This window comes from Taudactylus pleione, unplaced genomic scaffold, assembly GCF_031769625.1.
Source record: "Taudactylus pleione unplaced genomic scaffold, aTauple2 ptg000418l, whole genome shotgun sequence".
NCBI lineage: Eukaryota > Metazoa > Chordata > Amphibia > Anura > Myobatrachidae > Taudactylus > Taudactylus pleione.
The window spans coordinates 203,875-230,342 of record NW_028284820.1 but is presented as its reverse complement, the minus strand read 5'-3'; the positions used below and the strand labels follow the sequence as shown (position 1 = coordinate 230,342).

The 26,468-nt window shown below is 45.6% G+C and overlaps 1 protein-coding gene and 1 long non-coding RNA gene across 4 annotated transcripts in view; one reads left to right on the top strand and one right to left on the bottom strand.

Annotated features, from left to right (window-relative positions):
* Positions 1 to 213: 213 nt before the first annotated feature.
* Positions 214 to 7,112, bottom strand: AKIP1 (A-kinase interacting protein 1). 3 transcript variants are annotated; one of them, XM_088447098.1, is made up of 5 exons: positions 6,488 to 7,112; positions 4,191 to 4,314; positions 3,482 to 3,562; positions 1,488 to 1,601; positions 214 to 832 (listed from the first exon to the last, which is right to left on the bottom strand). In XM_088447098.1, exons 1-5 carry the CDS (start codon positions 6,502 to 6,504, stop codon positions 644 to 646), a joined length of 525 nt encoding a protein of 174 aa, XP_088303224.1. In that variant the 5' UTR covers positions 6,505 to 7,112; the 3' UTR covers positions 214 to 643. The 3 variants fall into 3 exon arrangements, with proteins under 3 accessions (XP_088303224.1, XP_088303221.1, XP_088303223.1); XM_088447095.1 differs by having other exon boundaries at positions 4,164 to 4,314; positions 6,488 to 7,108; XM_088447097.1 differs by having other exon boundaries at positions 4,164 to 4,314; positions 6,507 to 7,107.
* LOC148506221 (uncharacterized) overlaps positions 6,914 to 26,468 on the top strand; it is a 195,049-nt gene continuing 175,494 nt past the window's right edge. The window contains exons 1-2 of the long non-coding RNA XR_015869803.1: positions 6,914 to 7,350; positions 13,584 to 13,671. This is a non-coding gene — a long non-coding RNA (uncharacterized LOC148506221). The remainder of the gene's footprint in view (positions 7,351 to 13,583; positions 13,672 to 26,468) is intronic.

Genomic DNA, 26,468 nt, shown 5'->3' with positions numbered 1-26,468 from the left:
TGGGTTCAGAATTAATAATTACACTGTGTCACCTGTTCTGTAAACTGTAAAGGCCCCCATACATCAGCAATTGATTGCAGCAATCGTGCAATTTGCAATCGATTGTGTATAAAAATCTTTCCCTTTTTCAATCGATTGTGGCAATTCTGCAATCGATTGAAAAAGGGAAAGATTTTTATACACAATCGATTGCAAATTGCACGATTGCTGCAATCAATTGCTGATGTATGGGGGCCTTAAGAGCTCCACAACATCACAGAAGATTATCAATGCAAGGCGATACTCACACGAGTACTCGGTACAAGAGAATAACTGCGGCAGTGGTAACGTTCTATTTAGAAAATTCAAGAAGCATACAGTATGTACATAAAGTGCATTTAAGAAATAATCATATAACCATTACCCTCCATTGCATAGATAGAAAATGAGTTAAATACATGATAATTCTGCATACTACAAGACTGATCTTGACAGATTTAATCACAGGGATTATGTGAACAATTTTCACCAAACAATCACGATTGACCCGATTATATATTCAAGTGCGAAGGGTCGCCCAGTAAGGTGCACTGGATATAGACACCCCAGTAACAGATAGTGACATCCCATACGTGTCATCACCAACCACGTTGGAGATAACCGCCTATACGTTGAACGCTAAATCCACGCTCTGTCCTGGAGTGATATTCACCAGGTGCGTCTGCATCTGAACTTTGGAGGAACCTCCGGAGATACTGTACGTTCCAGGAGCCACTTCAATGTAGACATCGCGGGGGTCGGACTGGGACGGAGCAGCCAGTGAGCTCTGCGTAGCGCACACACGGGGATCCCACTAAATGCAACGGGAACAGCGTCAGCTCATCCAGTGCTATCACATCCTTACACTGTCACTGACATGGAAATACGGCGTACAGCCTACGGCTCAACTACCAACCGGAACAAAGCCGCCCTCTGCGCTAGTTTATAATTTGCATACAAGCTGGTGTTTGTTCACCGAGGGCACAATAAGTGGTGTACGGCTGCTTCTGTGGGTTTTATAAGACGATGCATTCCTGCACCCAGTGCATTCCCAGCAAAGGATACTCCAATAACTACACCTTCTCCCAATACAAGGTAAAAAGCCCACCCACCCCAGAAGCTACCATCCTGGCTCACAAACCCCGGGCCCTTCCCTTTTCCACAAAAATAGACCACGAAACGGCTAAGGGTGGGATATTTGTTGCAACTTTAGAAACTAGCCATGTCTTTATTTTCACACCTAAAATACAGAGAACCACTGGCCTATCCCATTATCAAGGGTAAGGAAAAAAGGTTAAGTAGCAACACTGGCAGTGTCAGTTACCTGTCTGACTACATTGACCTGGTCACCTCTATGAAAGAATACCCCATGAGCAAGGAGACAGTGATCTACATGAAAGATTTATTGAAACTTTTTGGGACAAACCTCTAGGGCAACAAGTGCAGAGTAATATCTATTTACTGCTCACCGTACGTGAATCCGGTTTTAGTGCAGCTGGCTGCGATTTTCTGCAGTGAAACCTTAGAGCGTGGTGCTTGGCGCGTCCGTCAATCTCTCGCAGCGGTAAACAGCGGTGATACCTCTGAAAGAGGGGAAAATAATCAGCAAGATTCAGAATACCTCATTCTTTACAGCTTCCTCAGAAACAGCATACACAATAATGTACACACCAAGGCCTCTATACGTATACTGTATGCTGATCTGAGCGTATGACAGACCATGGGTGAATGCAAGATGAAACTTGCTTCTCTCTTACCAGAGTTCATGGGATAAGGTTTAATCTTCACAGTTTGGTTCTGCTGTGTAATGTTGCTTATTATTAGAGTAATCTTAGTAATGAGACAACCTGTTAGGCCCTTACTGCCTTATTTTAAGTGGGGACCTCATGGGGTACAGACCGTGGCTCAGTGGTTAGCATTGCTGCGTCTCAGAGCTGTGGCCATGGGATCAGGGTTCTATACATGTGGGCTTCAACTCCTCTCCTAGTACAAAGATGTGCCAGAGGCATAACTGACCGGTATGACTGAATTAACCCTAGTACAGGCCTGGCCAACCTGGGGCTTTCCAGCTACAAGTCCCAGCATACCCTCCCACCTAACTGCTGGTAAAGCATGCTGGGACTTGTAGTCTCACAAGAGCTGGAGAGCCACAGTTTGGTCAGGCCTGCCCTAGTATGTGTGCGGCAGGATAACTAGATGGTAAGCTCCAGCAGCGATGGATGAGAGAATGGGTAAAAATCAATCATACATCAAAAAAGCTGCAAAATCAGCCTTGATTTTACTGCCCTCTGCTGGTCATTTCTTGCACTACCGTTCGGTGGAGGAAGGGGAAGTTCCTTGGAAATAGGTATCCCAAGCAGGATTTAAATCCCTTTTCTGTAATGTAGATTAGGCAATGCTAGGTTGTGATCATATAACAGAATGGGGCGTCTTTATTTATCGGTTTCAAAAGTTTGCCTAGTGTTGTCCTGGCTACTGTCACTACAGGCTATATAAAGCTTATTTCGGTGTGACTCACAAGCCAGCCTTTGCCTAGATGTTACCTGAGAGGCGAGTGCACGTTTTCTGCAATATAATTGGTGTTTTGAGCATATATTCTAGTGTAGGAACTTATACCCCTTTTACACCAACCGAATAACCCGGGTTATTGCCGGGTCGATGCTCTGTGTGAACGGCTCCCAGAAAAATTTCCCGGGTTGATTTACCCGGGAATCTTACTCGGGTTGAGAGCAGGGTTGAACACGGGTTGTTCCCGTGTCATGCGGCAGTGTGAACGGGTGCTACCCTGCTTATTTGACCCGGCTAGCTCTGAAAGATGCTGATTGGAGCATCTGGGGCACCGGCAGATGATGTAATTTGTCAGTGCCCTGCAGAGAGAGACGCACATGAAGCCATCGCTTGCCTGCCTAACCTCCTGCACCACAGCCTGACCAGCAGCCACAAACGCAGGCAGGCACACAGCCTGCCACAGCCAGAACAGCAACCTGTAGCAATGCTGGAAACAGTCCCCACCCCTCTCTTTTGTTGCCTTTTGTGACAATCTTTGTCAGACCTTAAAACAGACCATTTTTAATGACTTCTATAGAGAAAAGCAGGAATTACATGGGTTCAGTGTGAACGGGGCAAACCCGGGAATAACCCTGGTCAAGTTGCAGTGTAAACAGGGTCTGAAGCCGAGTTCGACCCGGGATTGACCAGTGTTCAAATTCCAGGGTCGGACCCGGGATTTTGGTGTAAAAGGGGTATTATTGAGATTGGGGTCTCTTCACACAGGACTGTAAGCTTCATTTGTTGGCTCAAAATATGCACAAAATCCCCCATTATTGTACTCGCGCGATACACAGAGATTTGCAGCGGTGGCGAGAAGCACGGACAACGGTCTTACAGAATGGGGCCTCGGACAACGTACAGTACAGTGTGTAACAGAAATGAGTCACCATGCGGCATGGCTCAGTGTTCATACCTCGCAGTGCTCGGTGGTGCGGCTCATGAACTGCGACAGCGTAGAAAATGCTTCTTCCAAGACCGCTCTCTGCTCTTCCTCCTGCACAAAGCAACACACAACATATAATAATACTATATAGTAATACTATATGGGAGAGAGCGGCAGTTAGAACGTATAGATTACAGACCCCCGCAGACAGATAATTACCTTTACTCACTGATTGTATGTATTTGTATGTGTGTGTGTGTATATACTTATTTAAAATTTAATTTATTTCAAAGTTACCGTAAATGTAAATAAATAAAAATCACTTTAGAGCAATTTTATCCCAAAAGTTATAGAGACCTCACCGTGCACTGTTCGTACATAAAACTTGTTAGTAAATGAGGCCCTATCACCAAAACGAGTGATAAATGTCATTGTGTATGATAAATGGTGCTCCAGCCAATCAGCTCCCAACTGTGATCTGTTAGAAAAATGACAGTTGGGAGCTGATTGGCTGGAGCACCATTTATCATACACAGTGACATTTATCACTCGTTTTGGTGATAAAACTCGTTAGTAAATGGCAGCCATAGTACGGTGTAATGGCTTACTCTGAGAAGCGATACACTATTATGGTCAGCAGTATGTGCTACAGAATGAGCCCCTGAGAGGTGGCAGTAGCACCAATGAGGTGAAACAGAGACAAAGCACCAACCTCGGGGGTCTCCATCTCATGACGTACCCGGAGTGGCAGTCCCTCACTCCTGTATGAAGACCACCAGCCCCCGTCCCTGCGCCGTGCTCGCTCCAGCACCTCTCGCCCCAACTCAGATGATCTTCTCAGGGAGTCTTCCATCCGATATGTCCTGCAGAGACCGGAAGGTACATCAGCTTCTAATATCCGGTAATACTGCCCATAATACAGCCAGGTACATCATCCATATTACATGTCACACAGACATTCCATACAAACATCACCTCGACATGGTAACATGTAACACAGATACTACACCATGACATGTCATACATACATCATTACAACACATATCATACATACATCAGAGACATGGCAAGATGTAAGATATGTCACCAAGGCACAGGTATTGTGTAACACACATGTCAAAAACATACCAAAGAAACAGTAACATGTAACACACTTCACTGAAACACAGTAACAAGCAACCAGTAACACTCCATGACACATCACAAAGCCAGTAGTAACATAACATAGGATGACTTTCATACACACATTAACAACAACGTAACATCCCATAACACTTAATAAACACATTAGTGACACACAGTAGCATGTAACATACCAGGACGTCATACACACATCACTAAGAAACAGTAACATACTTTGACACATCATAAGCACATCATACATACACCAATAAGGTGCTGTAACATACCAGGGCACATCATACATACACCAATAAGGTGCTGTAACATACCAGGGCACATCATACATACACCAATAAGGTGCTGTAACATACCAGGGCACATCATACAACCACCAATAAGGTGCTGTAACATACCAGGGCACATCATACATACACCAGTAAGGTGCTGTAACATGCCAGGACACGTCATAAGTTATACATACACCAGTAAGGTGCTGTAACATGCCAGGACACGTCATAAGTTATACATACACCAGTAAGGTGCTGTAACATGCCAGGACACGTCATAAGTTATACGTACACCAGTAAGGTGCTGTAACATGCCACGACACGTCATATGTACACCAGTAAGGTGCTGTAGTTTTCAGGACATGTCATACATACACCAGTTAGAAGCTGTAACATACATGACATCATAAATACACAAGATGTAACATACCAGAACACATCATACATACACCAGTAAGAAGTAGTAACATGTAACATACTAGGACACATCATACATATGCCAGTAAAGGGATGCAACATATCAGGACATGTCATACATACACCAGTAAGGCGCTGTATTATACCAGGACACATCATACATGCACCAGTAAGGCGCTGTATTATACCAGGAGGACACATCATACATACACCAGTAAGGCGCTGTATTATACCAGGAGGACACATCATACATACACCAGTAAGGCGCTGTATTATACCAGGACACATCATACATGCACCAGTAAGGCGCTGTATTATACCAGGACACGTCATACATACACCAGTAAGGCGCTGTATTATACCAGGACTCGTCATACATACACCAGTAAGGCGCTGCATTATACCAGGACACGTCATACATGCACCATTAAGGCGCTGCGTTATACCAGGACACGTCATACATGCACCATTAAGGCGCTGTATTATACCAGGACACGTCATACATGCACCAGTAAGGCGCTGTGTTATACCAGGACACGTCATACATACACCAGTAAGGCGCTGTGTTATACCAGGACACGTCATACATGCACCAGTAAGGCGCTGTGTTATACCAGGACACGTCATACATGCACCAGTAAGGCGCTGTATTATACCAGGACACGTCATACATGCACCATTAAGGCGCTGTGTTATACCAGGACACGTCATACATGCACCAGTAAGGCGCTGTATTATACCAGGACACGTCATACATACACCAGTAAGGCGTTGTATTATACCAGGACACGTCATACATGCACCATTAAGGCGCTGCATTATACCAGGACACATCATACATGCACCAGTAAGGCGCTGTATTATACCAGGACACATCATACATGCACCAGTAAGGCGCTGTATTATACCAGGATACGTCATACATGTACCAGTAAGGCGCTGCGTTATACCAGGACACGTCATACATGCACCAGTAAGACGCTGTATTATACCAGGATACGTCATACATGTACCAGTAAGGCGCTGCGTTATACCAGGACACGTCATACATGCACCAGTAAGACGCTGTATTATACCAGGATACGTCATACATGTACCAGTAAGGCGCTGTATCATACCAGGACACATCATACACACACAGGTAAAGTGCTGTAACATACAAGGATACCAAGACATGTCATACATAGATCAGTAAGGCACTGTAACATACCAGGAAATGTCATACATACATCAGTGAGGCACCCAGTTACATGTAACACTCCATTCTACGTCACATATACTGTTACAGTCAGTGACACCGCCCACTGCGCCTCAGTCCTTGTCTATGACGTCATCGTTGTACAGCGCCTATGACGGGCCCCGCACTGGGACCAGCTGTGATGCATGATGGGGACTGGGAGTCACGTGAAGCTACAGTCACATGGCCGCTCGGCATGCCGGGAGTTGTAGTCCCTCTCCATTCCGGAATCAGGGTACATCAAACTGCAAACTAGTATGGTGATCGTGCTGAGCTGATTGTAAAGCAGTTTCCCAACGGTCCTGGTTTTAGTGATATCCATGGTTGAGGAGAGATGTTAAATCAAAATAACATTTAAGTCACCTGTGCAACGGCACCGAAACACGAGAGAGAGAGAGATACAGACTGTCTAATCCTCTGCTTGTCGGTCTGATCTGTCTGACTCTCTAATAATCCTGTGTATGACTGCCTAATTATCCTTTGCCTGTCTATCTGACTCTCTAATCCTGTTTGACTCTCTAATCCTCTATCACACAGGTTCTCAAACTCTGTCCTCAGGACCCCAAACGGTGCATGTTTTCCAGGTCTCCTCACAGAATCACAAGAGAAATATATAGCTCCACCTGTGGAACCTTTTAAATGTGTCTGTGAGTAATGAATACACCTGTGCACCTGCTGGGTGACCTGGAAAATGTGACCTATGTAGGGTCCCGAGGACCGACTTTGAGAACCACTGTTCTATCTGACTGTCTAATCCTCTGCCTGACTCTCTAATTGTGTGTGTCTGTCTGTCTGGTAGTTCTCTCCTGTAGGCAGCAACGTGGTCTCGGGAACAGGTGAGCCTGGAAGAAGCTATGTCCTTGTTACAGATGATAAGTATTTGTCTTCGAGCTGATAATAAACATTTTCCAACTGTATGATGGATGGTTATAAAGTAATTTATTATTCCAGAAGGACGCATTACACTTCATATATGATATACCATGTATTAACGTAATGACGTGTTTCATGGGCCTCAGCCCACTTCAAGATTTGAATTTCTCACAATGGGTTTAGGCATGTACTGACCTTGTGTGGTCCGTGGGTTGAATTCAATGATATAGGTCAGAAGTGCTGGTCAGCTTGTTTTGCCATTAAAAGGTGAAATTCCATTTGTCAAGTGTTATATGTGCTTTTGTAATAATAAATTAATTTAATCATCCATATTTTTTTTTGATGTGGCAGCTCACCTATCCCATCTCCTCGGCAGCAACGAGCTAAGGCTCCCGACCAATCCCTGGAATCATTTTTCAATAGTATTCGCCCCCGTTGCTCATAGTTACAGCAGTTACGCAGCCTCTTCATGTACATCATAAGGTGGAAATATAATGCAGGTGTGAGGCTTCAAAGAAACCCCACACTTCTGCTACATTAGCTTCACACGTGGTCCTTCTCAGACTCCTATGGGGGTATCTTCGTTTGAGAGACAAGCCCCTGTGCATTACTTTTGGCAGATCAGGGTCGTGCTTACTCAGTACTGATAAGGCACTCTTGTGCTTCTAGCTTTGCACTGAAGTGGAAAAAAAAAAGTACATTTAGGTTTCTGTTCAATACTGTACACCCTACATCCTAGCCTAGAGCCTATGGTATGGAGAATCCTATCTGTGAAATGTCCTTGTGCCACAAATACCTGGCGTTAACAAAAATTAAATTATGACATCAATAATTTTTTTTCAGGGTGGCAATTTTTTCAAATCAATGGCCCGTATTCAATTTGAAACGTCAAGTCCGGATACGCGTTAAGTTACCGCCGATGATGTAATTATCGCCTGTTTTGGTTTTACCCCGTATTCAATTTGAAAGACTTTCCGCCTAGGCGTTAATGACATCATATACCAATGCAATGTAATAGGCGGTAAAGTATCGCCTATGAAAGGCGGAAAAAAGTGCAGAATTGGGGTTTTGGGGTGCAACGTTTCGGGAACCCCCGTGCAGCCTTCAGACAGTCCCCCAAAGGTAATCTGTGTCAAAAAAAACTTAAGGACACCCCAAAAAATGACTTTGAAAAAGGGGGCGAACAAAAAAAATGTTGGGGTACAAAGTTAAAAACTAGCGAACTTGACTCTGGGGGGGGTCCCCGAGTATTCCCCAGGTGTTTTTTTTTATTGCAGGTGTTAGCGGCAGGTAGATTTTTTACGATTTTTTCAACTTCACTTTTTCAACTTTAAATATGCTGACCCCCATTTTCAAGTACCCCAAATTTGCTGGGGTAAGTTATTTTCTGGAAAAAATCCTCCAAAATACTATTCTGCATCAGGTATAGAAAAACGCTATTTAGCAGCTATTGAGCCCATTTAAAAACACCAAATACCTTCAGCAAGCCATATCAGGGGGTACCATAGTGAACCCCCATATCAGAGCATCATTTGGGGGGTGACAGGCTGATTTCCCCAAAACTGACAGTACTTTCCGCTTGTTAAAGTATCGCTGGATCCCGTTTACGCGTACTTTCAAATTGAATACGGGGTAAAGCGTGCACGCGCGTGATACTTTTCCGCCTCCAAAACAGGCGAAGTCGGCATTAAGTCCAGGCCGCGTTAACTTAAGGCGGCTCAGCTCAAATTGAATACAGCTCTATGGGTCCATTAAATATATATATATATATATTATATATAATTTTTTTTTTTTTGTGTTGAAGGGGTATTACTTGCCTATTCTCCCAGAGTCTCCTGAAGACTCTAATGTTAATTAAATTTCCCCGGTCTCCCAGGAGAGTAGCCCACCTTCTTAGACCCCATCCACTTCTTCGGCTAAGGATGCAATGTGTGGTAAGTGGTTGCATGATGCCATGAATTGTGGCACATTGCAGAAGACTGTGATAATGCAAATCGCCAAACCTTAACCAATGTAAGGCAAAGCTTACAACATACAAAGTTATATGCAATATTACCCTTCTGTCCCCTCACTTTCTTCATTAGTTTAAGCCAGTGGTTCTCAAACTCGGTCCTCAGGACCCCACACAGTTCACGTTTTCCAGGTCACCTAGCAGGAGCACAGGTGCATTCATTACTCACTGATACATTTTGAAAGCTCCACAGGCAAGATAACTATTTCACTTGTGATTCTGTGAGAAGACCTGGAAAACATGCACTGTTTGGGGTCCTGAGGACCGAGTTTGAGATCCAGTGGTTTAAGCCATAAATAAAGCTCTGTTTTAGGAAAAGAATCATAACATTGAAATTAATAAGTGGGGTATTTCCAAAGCTTGGACTGACATGTAATTACTGCTGCCACCTCTCACATCCTCTGGAGCATCTGCAAATATTCTCTATCATATTGTGTCTTTCAAAGACTGGAAAAAGGGCATTGACCTTAAAATGCACTAGGCGGTCCTTCATGCACTCTTGCACTAATAATAAACGTGCAACCACATTCTTTGTGCTTCGTTGAACAAGTGAAGGCTCAATGTACCAACTACAGCAGGCACATCACTCTTTTATTCCTCCCTCCCCTTCCTTCACTCTCCCCTTCCTTTGCTTCCTCTAAGCCCCAGCCCATAACTCTACCACCATAGCTCCTTTCTAGCATCCTGTCACCTCCTCGCTCTCATCCTATCCCCACTCCTGGTGACTTTGCTTCTCCCCTGAGTTGTAGCAAGCTGGCTAAACTCATCCCGATTTCCCCTCTTCACTCTCTTCCTCTCTCCTTCTCCTTGTGGAATGCCAGGTCTGTATGAAACAAAATGGCCTCTGCCATGATCTTTTTATCTCCAACTCCCTTACCATCCTCGCCATGACTGAGACTTGGATCTCTTATTCTGGCACCACTTCTTCTGCTGCCCTCCGTGGGCACAGCTTTTCCCACTCCTTCAGACGTAGCGATCAGCAGGGTGACTGTGGGTTTCCTGCTCTCCCCACATTGCACCTATCATATCATTCCTCCTGTACCTTATCTGTTTTTCTAGTTTGACGTCCACCTTTGGTTTGCAGCCATCTACCGTCCCCCCTGGTCCTCCCTCCACCTTTCTTTACAATTTTGCCCCCTGACTCCCCCATTCTCTCTCCTCTGACCACCCCTTCCTTATCCTTGGTGACTTCAACATACCCGTTCTAAACTTCTCTTCCTCCATGGATCTTATGGCCCCATTTTCAATTTCAGGATTATGAGTCTAATATATCAAATCAAATTTGTGCTACCTTAAACGGGAGCGGAGTCTAGTAGACTGGTGGTTTTTGTCAGTGACCCCTGCATGGGCATTGGTGCTTTCATGGCCCATTATACTGGTTCCTAGCGAGGTAGACTGTGTTGTGGTCAGCAAATATGATTGATCAGTACACAAGTCGGTCTCACCAATGCCAAAAGATTAAAACAGAGGTCTCCAGCTAACAGGCAAGCATTTAGAGAGGGTAGAGAAGTGAGCAAGTGGGGAATTAGAGAATGCCAGTGGCACCCAAAGAACCGGGTTCCAGCACTCATTAGCCCACCTCCATCTCACTTTTCCTTTCGCTGTGATATCTCCGACCTCACCAACTTTCCTTTATCCCTCTCTAACCATCCCTTCTCCTAAGAGTACCCTAATTTGATACATTTTGATGCCCTGGACACTCACATTTTTTTCCTCCCTAGACTCTTTTCTTTCCCCATCTCCACCCTTTCCTGGCCCAATAATTCTACTACCACTATATCTCCACCATTGTGCCATTGTTTCTGTTTCTCTGGAAGTTACTCTTAATCTTTGACGGTCCTCACCCCAACCTTAGCACTCTAGACTAACCTGCTACCTTCAAAAAGTTCCCCCCCACTGCAAAAAAGCATTGGAGAAAATCCCATTCATTCTCCGACTTTCTTCATCTTAAATTTATGCTCTCCTCTTAAAGTTCAATTTATTCTATCTCCAAATATCTCATCTCCTCCCCTGCCTTTCTTAATCTCTGTCCTGGACTTAGCTACTTACTTTTCATCCAAGATTCCTGCTATAAATCAGGCCATTTTTTCTTAAAGCCCTTCTCCTTTTAATGCTGGCCAACCCACCCTTTCCTCCTAATCCTCCCCACTACTGGTGAGGAAGCCCACTCCCATTTTCCTCCACCTTCTCTACACCCTCTCCTCCAATGCTTGCTCCAACGTCCTCGCCCCATTACCTCTCTGTCTCCACTGGCATTGTCCCTCCCCATTTGAACATGCCTTATTCTTTTTTGACCGGTCAGCTGCTTTTGACACCGTTGCCCACCCTCTGTTCTTCCAACTCTCCACTCTCTTTACCCCTTTTCCATCCCACCTCTCTTATTGTTGCCAACACTGTCTCCTCTTCTCAAAATGGGACAGAAGAACCTTGGAGCTGCATTAGGAAATGTCACATGCGTTGGGAGGAACAGAACAAACATTTCCAGGTAGTTGAGTGCAGTGAATGAAAGACTATTGTTTATGATAAAATGTTATAAAATATCCTGCAGTTTCATAATGTCTGCCTGGCATTTATGTAGCACGCTCCATGCGCTCTGCAAAATGACTTGACTTTGCATCAGTGTACTCATATGGTCCATCTAGCAAACTGCCTATTCTCAGTCCTGGCAGGCAATCACCCAACTAGAAGTGCGCCTGTGCGTGTTGAGAGGCTGAAAATTCTCCAGAGGCACAATGTGCAAAAGTGCAACTGCCACTCTCAAGTCTAACCTCTGACCCTATTAGTACCACCCTGCTCAGTGTTTCTCCTATAATACTTCTCAGGACTCCTATGGGGACTGTCTTATCACATTGAGCTATTTTGTATATGTGATGCATTATATGATCTGGGTATGCCTGAGAATGCCCTTCTGTACGAAGTTCAAAATGGAGGCACAAAACGGTCCTATTAAAAGTAGGAAACCGGAAGATCGCCAGTTATGAGCTGGCCCAAAATTTTGATGTAACTCTGGTTGAGCACAGGTGTGCATGATCATGATGTAACTCAACCTAGGCACAGGGACCTGGTCATGATGTATAAACGGATGAGCACAGGGTCCTGGTCAGGATGTAGCTCAGGTTTTGCACAGGGGCCTTGTCATGATGTATAAACGGATGAGCACAGGGTCCTGGTCAGGATGTAGCTCAGGTTGAATACAGCGTTCTGGTCATGATCTAGCTCTAGATGAGCACAGATGCTCTATCATAATGTAGGTCAGGTTGAGCACAGGTGCTTGGTCATTATGTAGCCCGGGTTTTGCACAAGTGCTGGTCATGATTTAACTTAGGTTGAGCAAAGATCACTGGTGATAATCTAGCTCAAGTTTAGCAAAGGTGCCTGGTTATGATCATGTAGCTCAGGTTGAGCACAGTAGTCTGGCCATGAATTAGCTCAGGTTGAGCACATGGGTCTGGTTATGATATAGCTCCTGTTGAGCACAGAGGTCAGGTCATGATGTAGCTCTGGTTGAGCACAGGGGCCTGGTCATGATGTAGCTCAAGTTTAGCAAAGGTGCCTGGTCATGATATAGCTCAGGTTGAGCACAGGGGTCAGGTCATGATGTAGCTCTCTGGTTGAGCACAGGGGTCAGGTCATGATATAGCTCTCTGGTTGAGCACAGGGGTCAGGTCATGATGTAGCTCTCTGGTTGAGCACAGGGGTCAGGTCATGATATAGCTCTCTGGTTGAGCACAGGGGTCAGGTCATGATATAGCTCTCTGGTTGAGCACAGGGGTCAGGTCATGATATAGCTCTCTGGTTGAGCACAGGGGTCAGGTCATGATATAGCTCTCTGGTTGAGCACAGGGGTCAGGTCATGATGTAGCTCTCTGGTTGAGCACAGAGGTCAGGTCATGATGTAGCTCTCTGGTTGAGCACAGAGGTCAGGTCATGATGTAGCTCTCTGGTTGAGCACAGGGGCCTGGTCATGATGTAGCTCTCTGGTTGAGCACAGAGGTCAGGTCATGATGTAGCTCTCTGGTTGAGCACAGGGGCCTGGTCATGATGTAACTGTCACAAAACAAGGTGTGGTGTTTTTTTAATAAGGAAGATGTTTCAATGTCATTGGATAGAAGCTAGGGTGAAATAGTTTGACCCATTGTTATTTTAACATAGTCACTGACTCTAGTCACTCTTCCCACTATTCAGGAAGAAAAAGCTGCCTGTGATATAATTCTCAAACCATGGAAATGAGATTAAATACAGAAGTCGCCCGGTGATGGACTCGCAGAAAAAGGTAAGTGGCTCCAGTTATGTATGACAATAGACTGAACGCGTTTTGACTTTTATGTGTAGTTCCTTTTCATTTTTGAGTTATACATTTTGAAATTGATGAAGCCGGCCACAAGCTCAGTGATGCCTCTGACAGTATTGACAACCTGGCCCAATATTGCTGGCTGTCGCTATTGGTGGAGAGACCTGTGAGGGCTAAACACACAGGGCCTGATTCAGAGGCGCTCGCAAAAAGCGAGAGCTCGCTCTGAATCAGGGCGGGCGTTGTTTTTTTTAGGAGCGGCCTTCTGGCCGCACGCATAGCTGTGGGTGGCCACCCACAGCTATAGCGAGCGGCCATGATGATGGTCAAGACCATCGCGACCATCGGGCTTGCGACGCGACCCTTGTGGTAGGGTCTCGTGGCCTCAAGCCCCAGAAAGCTTCTGGCTCAAATAGAGCCGGAAGCTCTCCCACTGACATCACTAGTGATGTCAGTGGGGCCGCCCACAAACGACAGGTGTTCGCATGGGAACGCCTCCGTTTGTGAAGCCACCCCCCGCCACGCCTACAAAATGGGGCGAGCTGTCGATCAACATCGACAGCCGCCCCTTTTGTGGCGAGTCCCAGAGCGAGTGAGTTTTGCGCTCGCTCCGGGGCTCGCGCACGCGCAGTGCGCACAGGGCCACCATCGACCTGGTTGCGAGCGCTCAGCGCTTGCGACCGGGTCTGAATCAGGCCCACAGTGCGGCGCCCAGGAGTATAAGAGTCGATGAAAACAGCCGACCGTACTTGCAATTAAATAGCTTGGAGATCCTGTAAGCACCCTCCCCATTCATACTCAAGGCAACAAAGACCCTCCCTACTAGTACTCAAAGAAATAAATCCCCCCCCCAGTCCTTCAGAAACGGCAGGTGGGTGGAGTCAAGTGGCACCTGTATAACTAACAAGTGACCTGTTCTGTAGTACAGAGCTGTTTGTGACGATTATACCTTATCATGGGCAGCCACAATGCCGCAAGTTGCCCACCATGATTAAATTGGCCCACACTATGGTTCCAGCCATCCTGAGTCCCTGCTGCCCCACGGACGTCCTGAGCTTGAGTTATTTAGAACACACACAGTCGGCTGAGTTCCGCCCTACAATTCCCTCATCCTACTGACAAAGCATTTGGTGACGCTGGTGCCGTAGGCTGGTTCGGTTCCCCTCTCCTCACCGTATATGGGCAGTCTGAAGCTTTGTTTAATCTTCTTAGAAAATAACCAAGTTATATTGTGCAACTTGTTTGCTTCTAATTAAAAACACAGAAATGTTGAAATGATTAAGAAAACAATGTTCCTCTGCATTTTTCCATTTTTTACAATGGAAACACTTTCATAACCAGAGGCCAGACTGCAGACACTGTTACAGTGAGATTGGTTCATTTAAAGCTCTGATACGAGAGGGATAATAAATCTAAAGGGGGATCCCCGTCACTTCTTGTAGTTGCAGCCGAATGGGGAAATACAGTATCTTCATATCTAGGGTGTATATATACACTGTGTGTGTATATGTATATATATATATATATATATATATATATATATTCGCACACACAGATTTGATGGCACAGATCTGATCACGAGGAAAGAGAACAGACCACAATATAAACAGCTGTAATGTGAAACACGTGAGTTAAGTGTCAGGCTGCTAATAAACATGACACAGGCAAATCCCCATATTTATCATCGTAAATCACTGGCGTCAGTTCAGACTTTATGACTGATCATTAGCCATCAATAAATGTGAAGCACCTGTATAAATCCAGTAAGTGCTGCGCACATGTGCTATTGGGGGAGTTTGGGGTCTGTGGGCCAAATGTAATAGGGTGATAGTGTTCACTCTGGGTCTGGTGCCGGGCCTAGAGTAAGGGCACTGCTGTTGTGCGCGACCAAAAAGGGGGCATGGCCACGAGAAAAGGGGGCGTATCTTTAAGATGCACCCCCTTTTCATCACATTGGGGGTGTGCCTGGCACTTACGGACATGCCATGCTGCCCCCAAGCTCTCCTGCGTCTTTGAATAAATGCCGGGCGCATGCTTCCGGCTTCTATTCACCAGTGATGATCGCGGCAGTGGCACCGCTATCTTTCCCAGCCACGGGACTCTGCGGATGGCGGGTGGGGATGCAGGTTGTTTTAGCGGGGCGCTGACAAAGGGGGGCAGGGTGCGACGTACCGCTAAAACAGCCTAACGGGAACGCTAGGCTGAGAGTTTAGAAAATGGGAGAGTGTAGCTCACACTTTTTAAACTCGCCCAATGTAATAGAGTCAGAGAACAGGAAAACTCGCCCAATGTAATAGAGTCAGAGAACAGGAAAACTCGCCCAATGTAATAGAATCTGAGAACAAGAAAACTCGCCCAATGTAATAGAATCTGAGAACAGGAAAACTCGCCCAATGTAATAGAGTCAGAGAACAGGAAAACTCGCCCAATGTAATAGAGTCTGAGAACAGGAAAACTCGCCCAATGTAATAGAATCTGAGAACAGGAAAACTCGCCCAATGTAATAGAATCTGAGAACAGGAAAACTCGCCCAATGTAATAGAGTCAGAGAACAGAGCAAACTCGCCCAATGTAATAGAATCTGAGAACAAGAAAACTCGCCCAATGTAATAGAATCTGAGAACAGGAAAACTCGCCCAATGTAATAGAGTCAGAGAACAGGAAAACTCGCCCAATGTAATAGAGTCAGAGAACAGGAAAACTCGCCCAATGTAATAGAATCTGAGAACAGGAAAACTCGCCCAATGTAATAGAGTCAGAGAACAGGAAAACTCGCCCAATGTAATAGAATCTGAGAACAGGAAAACTCGCCCAATGTAATAGAATCTGAGAACAGGAAAACTCGCCCAATGTAATAGAGTCAGAGAACAGGAAAACTCGCCCAATGTAATAGCATCTGAGAACAGGAAAACTCGCCCAATGTAATAGAGTCAGAGAACAGGAAAACTCGCCCAATGTAATAGAATCTGAGAACAGGAAAACTCGCCCAATGTAATAGAGTCAGAGAACAGGAAAACTCGCCCAATGTAATAGAGTCAGAGAACAGGAAAACTCGCCCAATGTAATAGAATCTGAGAACAGGAAAACTCGCCCAATGTAATAGAGTCAGAGAACAGGAAAACTCGCCCAATGTAATAGCATCTGAGAACAGGAAAACTCGCCCAATGTAATAGAGTCAGAGAACAGGAAAACTTGCCCAATGTAATAGAATCTGAGAACAGGAAAACTCGCCCAATGTAATAGAATCTGAGAACAGGAAAACTCGCCCAATGTAATAGAATCTGAGAACAGGAAAACTCACCCAATGTAATAGAGTCAGAGGACAGGAAAACTCGCCCAATGTAATAGAGTCAGAGAACAGGAAAACTCGCCCAATGTAATAGAGTCAGAGAACAGACAAACTCACAGGGTTTTAGATTAGAAAATCTCACGATTTAAACTCTCATCCAGATGTTTTCACATTTTGAAGATGCAACTTGACCAATGTGAGAGCTTACACTCTCACATTTACTAAACTCTCACCCTATTATATTTGGCCCCAGATATCTGTGTATTTTATATTAGTCTGAATAATAGTCCCAGTTGTGGGTCTGTATAGTAAACTATTCAGCAGATAGGTAACAGATACAGTGGTACACATAAGAGTGGGGCCATTAACTTCAGTAACAGAACACTGCCCCTCAGTGGCCAAAATATGAGGGTTGTTCAAAAAGTAATGCCTAAATGCTCACAACTCAAATTTTATTATAGATACAGATTTGAAAATTTGCAGTAAAATACTTTGAAGTCTTAGTAACAGAATGACTCTCCTCAAAAAATTCACCATCTGCCCTCAAACATTTTCTCCACCTCTCAACCCAAGCTGTGAATCCACTTTGGAAAAATTCCAGTGGTTGGTGTTTGACCCAGGAACGTATGGCGGTTTTAACAACCTCTATGTCTTCAAAATGTTGACCACGGTAACAGTTTTTGAGAGGGCCAAACAGATGAAAGTCAGAAGGGGCCAAATCAGGACTGTATGGTGGATGTGGCATTATTGCCCACCCCATTTTGGCAATGGCCGCAGATGTTGCCATCGAAGTGTGAGGTCTGGCATTGTCGTGGTGTAAGATGACATTTGACAGTTGAATTGTTGACCTTTTTTTGCGGATGGCTTCTTTCAGCTTCTTAAGTGTAATAATGTATCGATCACTGTTGATTGATTGGTTTTGTTCCAAGTAATCGATGAGAATAACACCTCGGCAATCCCAGAAGAATGTGGCCATGACTTTGTTTACGGATCGCTGTGATTTAAACTTTTTTGGCCTAGGTGAACTTGGGTGTTTCCATTGTTTTGATTGGGCCTTTGTTTCTGGGTCATAAAGGAATACCCAGGTCTCATCTCCTGTAATGACATTTTCCAGAAACGTCTCAGGGTTGGCTTCAAAGTTGGTCAAAAGGTCATTGCAGACTTCCACCCTCTGGGCCTTATGATCCCTGGTTAATTGCTTTGGAACCCATTTAGCACACACTTTACAATATCCCAAATCATTGATTAGTGTTTCTACAGTGCCATGGCTACATTCAAGTTCATCACTGATATCTCTGATGGTCACACAATGGTCTTTCTGAATCATGGCATCGACTTTGTGTCGGTTCTCTGCTGTCACTGCAGTTCATGGTCTGCCACCACGAGGTTTGTCGCACATGGACGATTCTCTTGATTGAAAGCGCTTTATCCACCTTCTGACATTGCTATAGTCCATTGTACGCTCACCATACACTTTTCTCAGTCTTCTGTGGATCTCTGTAGCACTGCAGCCTTCTTTTTCCAGAAATTCAATGACTGCTCTTTGGCCCTCATTCAGAGCCGTACGCTCTGAGTAGAGCGCACGCTCTGAATGAGGGCCACCCTCCATAATTATGGAGCGTCCTCCTGGACGCTCGTATAGCTGTGGGTCACCACCCACAGCCTATACGAGCGTGCAGTTTGATGGCCGCGATGGTCTTGACCATCGCGACCATCGCCACTGCGAGCCGGAGCCTGCGGTTGAGGTTTTCAACCGCAAGGCCCGGAGTGATTTTGGCTCAGAGCCAAAATCACTCCCACTGACATCACTAGTGATGTCAGTGGGCCGGCTTCTGACGGTAGGCGTTCCCTTGGGAACGCCTCCGTCAGGGAGGCACACCCCCGGCACGCCCACCAAAGGGGGCGTGCTGTCAATCAACATCGACAGCACGCCCCCTTTGATCAGACACAACGAGCGAAGGAAAGTCCTTCGCTCGTCGCGTCTGGCGCATGCGCACGACGGAGCTCCCGCCGTCGTGCGCATGCGCAGTGTACAACATCGACCCACTTGCGAGCGGACAGCCGCTTGCGAGTGGGTCTGAATCAGGCCCTTTGTTTCATCTTGGATTCCATGGTATTTCTTGGACTACCTAAACAAAACTACATATATAGTTAGCAGACATATTAAACTACAAACTGACAAAGTTTCAAATAAATGTTGCATATTATTTCAGAGCTATGAGCATTTAGGCATTACTTTTTGAACAACCGTCGTACAATGGAAAACTTACATTATGGTTTGAAGGCATTAATATTGGAATGACGATTGCCAGAAACGCACAAATAGATTTATTCTAGAACAAATTTACCAATTGATTTGACCTTTTTTGAAGATGTTTTTCTTTTAAGTGTCTCTAAAATGTTTTGATACTAAAGTGATGATGATTGAAGTGAGGAAGTGAAGCTCAGTTCCAGCACTGGAATGTTATCCGTTCCTGTGCAGAGATCCAGTATGTCGCACTTTAGGTCAGTGACACTTGTCTTGTTAGACTGATTGGACATTCCTTATATTCCTGAGAACTCGCACTTTGGGCGTGAGAACACAATAGTCACAGTGGGGCTGATTCGGAATGCCACGCAAATTGGCTGCAAATACACTATCACTGCGTGCACGGAACCAGATACGGATATTCGCCCATATGCCGAGTAGTGCGCATCTTGCCACCGCACCACCCTAATCCATACGGCTTGTTTACATAGCGGTTGTCATCAGTGGGCAAGTGCGCCAGCCTTATACCTGGTGCAGGAGATCTGTTTGAAATCAGATGGACAACACTGCGTGGCGCGCAATTTCAACTACTCAGCCACAAGTGGAGATGCTGCTGAGAAACGTATGACTGGGAATCGCCACTAGTGTACGCAGTGCTACAAGTCACAAGATCCGTCCGCAAAAGGGACTTGCCTGCAAATCTGCATCAGCCCCAGTGTGTACAGTCCAGTATCCTGAGTGACAGCATGGCGGCGGTCATATGCATTACTGAAATCAGAGACACTCGCATGTCCTGTTATTTCAATTAGTTAAGGAGTAGATTCGTCTGCCCACTGGAGATAATGATAAGTGTATTTGTTAATCGTGCACAGTCTTACAAGCTGCTGGGTTCTTGTAAACTTAGCCCAATTGAAATGTGCACATAAAGGGCCTTATTCAGAAAAAAATTTGCATCTCTGCGACCTATTCACAATGAGTCGCATCTGCCAAACTGGAGCTGCGGCTGCCCCCCCTTGTCGTACCGCGCTGAGATGAGGCTGGAGACGCGGCTTCACGGGGGATCCAGTCTATTGATGTACAGTAAACTGATAGACAATGTCTAGATAAACCCCAGATGTTAGACAGACAGTAGGCCGACAGGGATAAAATGTCGACACACTAAAGGTCGACATGTAAGAGGGTCGACATGAACAAATGGTCGACCGGATCAAAATGACGACACAAAAAAGAATGGTCGCCGTGTTTTTTTTTTTTTTTTTAGGGTTAGGCACTTACCGGAGGGTTAGGGTTAGGCACTTACCGGAGGGTTAGGGTTAGGCACTTACCGGAGGGTTAGGGTTAGGCACTTACCGGAGGGTTAGGGTTAGGCACCTACCGGAGGGTTAGGGTTAGGCACTTACCGGGGGGTTAGAGTTAGGCACTTACCCAGGCGGCTAGTGTTAGGCACTTACCGGGGGGTTAGGCACTTACCCAGGCGGCTAGTGTTAGGCACCAGGAGGGAGAGTTAGAGTTAGGCACTAGAAGGGACGGTAGGTTTAGGCACTTACCGGAGGGTTAGGCACTAGAAGGGACGGTTAGGGTTAGGCACCAAGGGGAGGGTTAGGGTTAGGCACTAGAAGGGACGGTTAGGGTTAGGCACCAAGGGGAGGGTTAGGCACTAGAAGGGACGGTTAGGGTTAGGTACCAGGAGGGAGGGTTAGGGTTAGGCACTAGAAGGGATGATTAGAGTCAGGCACCAAGGGGAGGGTTAGGGTGAAGATAAGGGTTAGAAAGCAAAAAAAAATAACATGTCGACCATTTTTGTGTTGTTTTTTTTGACCATGGCGACCATTTGTACCTGTCGACTTTCTTACATGCCAACATGTAGCGTGTCGACATTTTCCCTGTCGACCTTTTGTCCCTGTCGACCTATTGACTGTCTAAAGGGGCATACACACTGGACGATAAAACTGAACGATAACGATATCGTTCAACAGTATATCGTTCATATCGCCTAGTGTGTATGGTCCGAACGACCAAAGATGCGCGCTCCCGCTGGTCGTTAATGATATCCCCAGTCGGCTGTACATGCAGCCCAATCTGGTGATATCGTGGGCGATGCCAAGCTGCTGAATGCAGCGTGATCTCGCTCCCTCACCCCCGCCGTCATCCGTCGCTGGTCGGCATCGGCAAGTGTGTATACACTTGCCAATGCCGGCACCCCTGCCGGGCCCGCCGCTGATGGTATCGCCGCATACACACATTGGTGTGTATGCGGCATCACATCTGGTGTCTATCTAGACATTGTCGACGTTTTTACTGTAGAATAAGTTACTGGGCCTTATTCAGAATTGGGCGCTAATGCCGCCATTGCTGCGTCTTTGTGTTTAGCTGTTGTGCTAAGATATGCAGATGTCACAGCCATCAGGACTTGCATTGAGGCGCCCACCTGCGGCTTTACAAATCCAAGCATTGGCGTATGAAGACGCAGCGTGTGTCGCAGACCATTCCATTATCACAGTTCTGGGTAGCCCTCCGGTTACACAGAATGGCTGCGGGAACTGAGACGCCGGCGTCATTTTTATTGTGTACCGGATCCCGGACGCAGGCTGTGACATGCCCTGAAAACGTCCGCGACACGGCTGTGTTAGAAAAATGACAGTTGGGAGCTGATTGGCTGGAGCACCATTTATTATACACAGTGACATTTATCACTCGTTTTGGTGATAAAACTCGTTAGTAAATGAGGCCCAAAGTCTGGTCTGACGATGATAAATATGGGGATTTGTCTGATTATTAGCCATCAGTAAATGTGAAGCACCTGAATAAATACAGTAAAGTGCTGAGTATATCTGTTACCGAGGGAGCACCTAATACACTTTTTAATAAAGACTTTTTAATAAAGTATGTTCGTATATAGAGAGAGGTGTGTGTGTGTGTATATATATATATATATATATATATATATATACATACATATATTTATTACCAGTTATTTATATAGGTCACACATATTCCGCAGCGCTTTACAGAGAATATTCGGCCATTCACATCAGTCCCTGCCCCAGTGGAGCTTACAGTCTATATTCCCTACCACATGCTCACACACACATATACACACTAGGGTTAATTTGTGTTGGGAGCCAATTAACCTACCAGTATATTTTTGGAGTGTGGGAGGAAACCCACACAAGCACAGGGAGAATATACAAACTCCACACAGTTAGGGCCGTAGTGGGAAACGAACCCATGACCTCAGTGCTGTGAGGCAGTAATGCTACCCATTACACCGTCTGTGCTGCCTCTGTCATTCTTCAAAAACTGCCATAAGACTACCACATTGCAGTTTTTTAAATTGCCCTAAGACTGTGATCCCTGATAAAATCTTATGTGGACGTGGTCACCACCAATAATGACTGGACCATGCGAGAAATTGTGATTTATCACATACGCACACACATACACACTTCGGTTAATTTTGTTGGGAGCCAATTAACCTACCAGTGTATTTTTGGAATGTGGGAGGAAACCGGAGCACCCAGAGGAAACCCACGCAAACATAGGGAGAATATACAAACTCCACACAGTTAGGGCCATGGTGGGAATTGAACCCATAACCTTATTGCTGTGAGGCAGTAATGCTAACCATTACACCGTCTCTGCTGTGTGTGTATGTACATATATATGTATATATATATATATATGTATATATATATATATATGTATATATATATATATATGTATATATATATATGTATATGTATATATATATATATATATATATATATGTATATATATATATATATATTAGGGATGTGCAGGCTCGGATAGGTTCGAGTTTGCACGTGGAGTTCGGATTTTTCCCTCCAAAAAAACGGAACTCAGAACGAGGCAAAACGTCATCTTACATGGACGAACATCATCATTCCTGGACAAAAGACCAGGTATCTGTTATTTTTTTTTTCTATATATTTCTCTTCATTTTTCTTTTTTTTCTTTTCTTGTACAAGTGATCAGCATACATTGATGTCTTATTGATATTATATCTAGGTTTTGGAGCATTTTACTCCACCCATAACATTGTTTCTATTGATATGTAATGTTAGTATATTGCCCCTTGTGTACCATTGATATTGTTGTTATATGGTGGTATGAAGTTATGAGAATGGCGGACGCATGGCTGCCGGTCTCAATACCGACAGTGTAATCCCAGCAAGGGATCTAACATAGGCGTCGAAATGCCGACGCCTATGTTGATCCCGACGCCGGACCGATCGTCCAACGCCGGGGTAAGTATCCATGTAGCCGGGGATGGGGGAGTTAGGTTTATGCACTAAGGGGGGAGGTTAGGGTTAGGCACAACCCCGAGAGGGTTAGGTTTAGGGTGCGGGGAGGGAGGGTTAGGTTTAGGCACTAACGGGGGGAGGTTAGGGTTAGGCACTAAGGGGGGAGGTGAGGGTTAGGCACCCCTAAAGGTGGGTTGGGGGGGAGAGGGTTTGGAATAGTAAACTTACCTCCGCTGTCGGGATCTCCTCCATCGGGCTGCCGGCGTCGGAATTTGAACCGCCGGGCTCACGTCCGGCGGTCAAACATACTGATTCCTATTGTAACTATGTTGATGGGTAGTAGAGATGGCTAGTGAGTGAGTGTCTCAACACACTGACTCGAATCATTCAGATGAGTGAATGATTCGAGTCACTCAGTGTTTGGTGAGTCGAGACACCCACCTCCCCTAGCCTCTCTGTCACCTCCCCTAGCTTCTCTGTCACCTCCCCTCGCCTCTCTGTCACCTCCCCTATCCTCTCTGTCACCTCCCCTATCCTCTCTGTCACCTCCCCTCGCCTCTCTGTCACCTCCCCTATCCTCTCTGTCACCTCCCCTATCCTCTCTGTCACCTCCCCTCGCCTCTCTGTCACCTCCCCTATCCTCTCTGTCACCTCCCCTCGCCTCTCTGTCACCTCCCCTATCCTCTGTCACCTCCCCTATCCTCTGTCACCTCCCCTATCCTCTGTCACCTCCCCTCGCCTCTCTGTCACCTCCCCTAGCCTCTCTGTCAGTGGTAGCTAGTGAATGGCAGCTCCGCCCCCTACACTGCTGATCCGACCTGATCATACTTCTGTGCACTGTGTCAGATCGGCAGTGTGGGGGGCGGACTGTCAGCGACTCACTCTGAGTCGTGCAGCTACTGCCAAGGCTCAGGGCAGTGCACTAACTCTCCTGAGTCAGTGCAGAGGCTTGAGCTGGACTGTGGGGGGCGGAGCTGTCAGCGACTCACTGAGTCGCACAGCTACAGCCAGGGCTCAGGGGAGTTCACTGACTCAGGAGAGTCAGTGAGAACCCTGAGCTGTAGTGCTGGGCTGCAGGGGGCGGAGCTGTCAGCGACTCACTCTGAGTCGCTGGCTCCCCTGCTGGCTACAGCGCTGCTCTATCTAAAGAGTCGTGTCTCGAAACACTTCACTGAGTTGAGCCATGAGGCTCAACTCAGTGCAGTGAATCGATCTGCCCATCCCTAATGGGTAGTTTTCACTTTAGCCTTACAGCCCACAGCTATCACCTGACCTGCCGATCGGCGTGTGACATCATACTGCGCGCCGACGGGGGGGGGGATGGATACCCGCCCGGCGCTAGTTGCACTTGGGTGTCTAAAGTATTTAAGACAAGAGCTCTTTTATTGTAATTTGGCTAGACAAAAGATTGAAATAAATCTGAAACGTTGCACAGTATAATCTAGTAAGATTGTTTCATAAGTCCTTGGAGTGCTGCCTATCTACGATGTGTATATATATATATATATATAATTATATATATAGTATATATAGTTTTTAAACACTGCTCTTTTCACAGGTGCAACCAATCAGACGCAGTCATCATTAGTAGCTGTGCTATCATCTCTATTAACTCTCTCACACCTACACCAGGGTCATTACAATTGCACGCCCACCGCAGTCGCATTGACGCCCACTTCCCGCGATCCCACACTTATTCCAGCCCTCACTTCAGCAGCGAGTCTCAAGTCAAAAGTAAGACAAAATAAAGCTCCACAGTTTCGGATAAGTGGCGCATGCACAGTGCGAATAATCACAATTTGAGACTGAAAAATTTATCATATTGCATTTAAGACTATATAAGGCCCAAAATCTGTCTGAAAAATATGATGCAATTATGAACTATGACTAAATAAACATATGATGCGCTTATAGCAATACTGCGATGCAGTCGAGACTTTGAAGGTTATGGCTCGCATTTTAATTAGAATTAAAAAAAAATTAAATAAAAATAAAACGTCTCCCTCTCAAAGTGATTTGAGCATCAGGGCTGACATGTGCCCCACCATACACACACACACACGGAAGGAGACTGAAAGGAGTGGACGGTCTGATTTGTCTGTTGATGGATTACTCTATCCATGAAATAGATGTTTCTGGGCGGCCATGCGCGTGGTCCGTCATGGGGGCATGTAGGCCGACTTCCATGCTCGTTTGGAGTGTGCAGACAGAGATAGGGCGCCTGTTTCAGACGAATCTTTAGCAGCCTGCAAGGAGTGATGGCAGCTGCGGAACGGACAAACAGTAGGCGGCGCGGCCTTCCGCAATTAAGACAGGCGGATAATTGGCATACACGGGCGTATACTCGCGTTAGGTAGCAAGTAGGCTGCCGCAGCTGTTCAGAAAAGCGGGCGCAGATGGGTCCGTCTCAGGATGAGGTCCTCCATCTGACATAGGGCAGTATTCAATTTGGCTGCGAAAAGTCAGAATCAGCGATAAATTATCGCCGATGACGACATTTTCGCATGTTTCAATTGTCCCCGTGATCAATTACAAACACTTTACGCCGGTGCGAAAAGTCTTTGTAAAAAAAAAAACGGGGATAAATTTTCACCATGTTTTACATGGCAAAATTTTTTGCAGAATTGGGGTTTAGGGGGTGCGGGCTTAAAAGAAAATGTCCCCTAAAAATGATCTGTGCCAAAAAAAGTTTACAAAAAAAAAATCGGGACACCCAAAAAAGTTTAAATTTGGGTTGAAAAAATAAATAAAGGGGGGACAAACTTCTAAAGTACCGAAATTAATTCCAAAGGGGTTCCCAAGTATGCGGCAGGTGTTTTCTTCATTGCGGCAGGTGCATTTTTGAAGAATTTTTAAAATTAATTTTAGGGACTTAAAAATATGCTTGCACCCATTTTCATGCACCCCAAATTTGATGACCATAATTATATTTCCCCAAAAAAAGTTCCTAAATGCTCTTCTTCATCACTTCTTCACA

What these genes read in the sequence shown, in the direction of transcription:
- AKIP1 (XM_088447095.1), bottom strand. An exon ending in GCACCACCGAGCACTGCGAG is followed by an intron (nt 1,602 to 3,481) that starts GTATGAACACTG and finishes CCCCTCTTTCAG; the next exon opens with AGGTATCACCGCTGTTTACC. An exon ending in TAAAACCGGATTCACGTACG is followed by an intron (nt 833 to 1,487) that starts GTGAGCAGTAAA and finishes CGTTGCATTTAG; the next exon opens with TGGGATCCCCGTGTGTGCGC.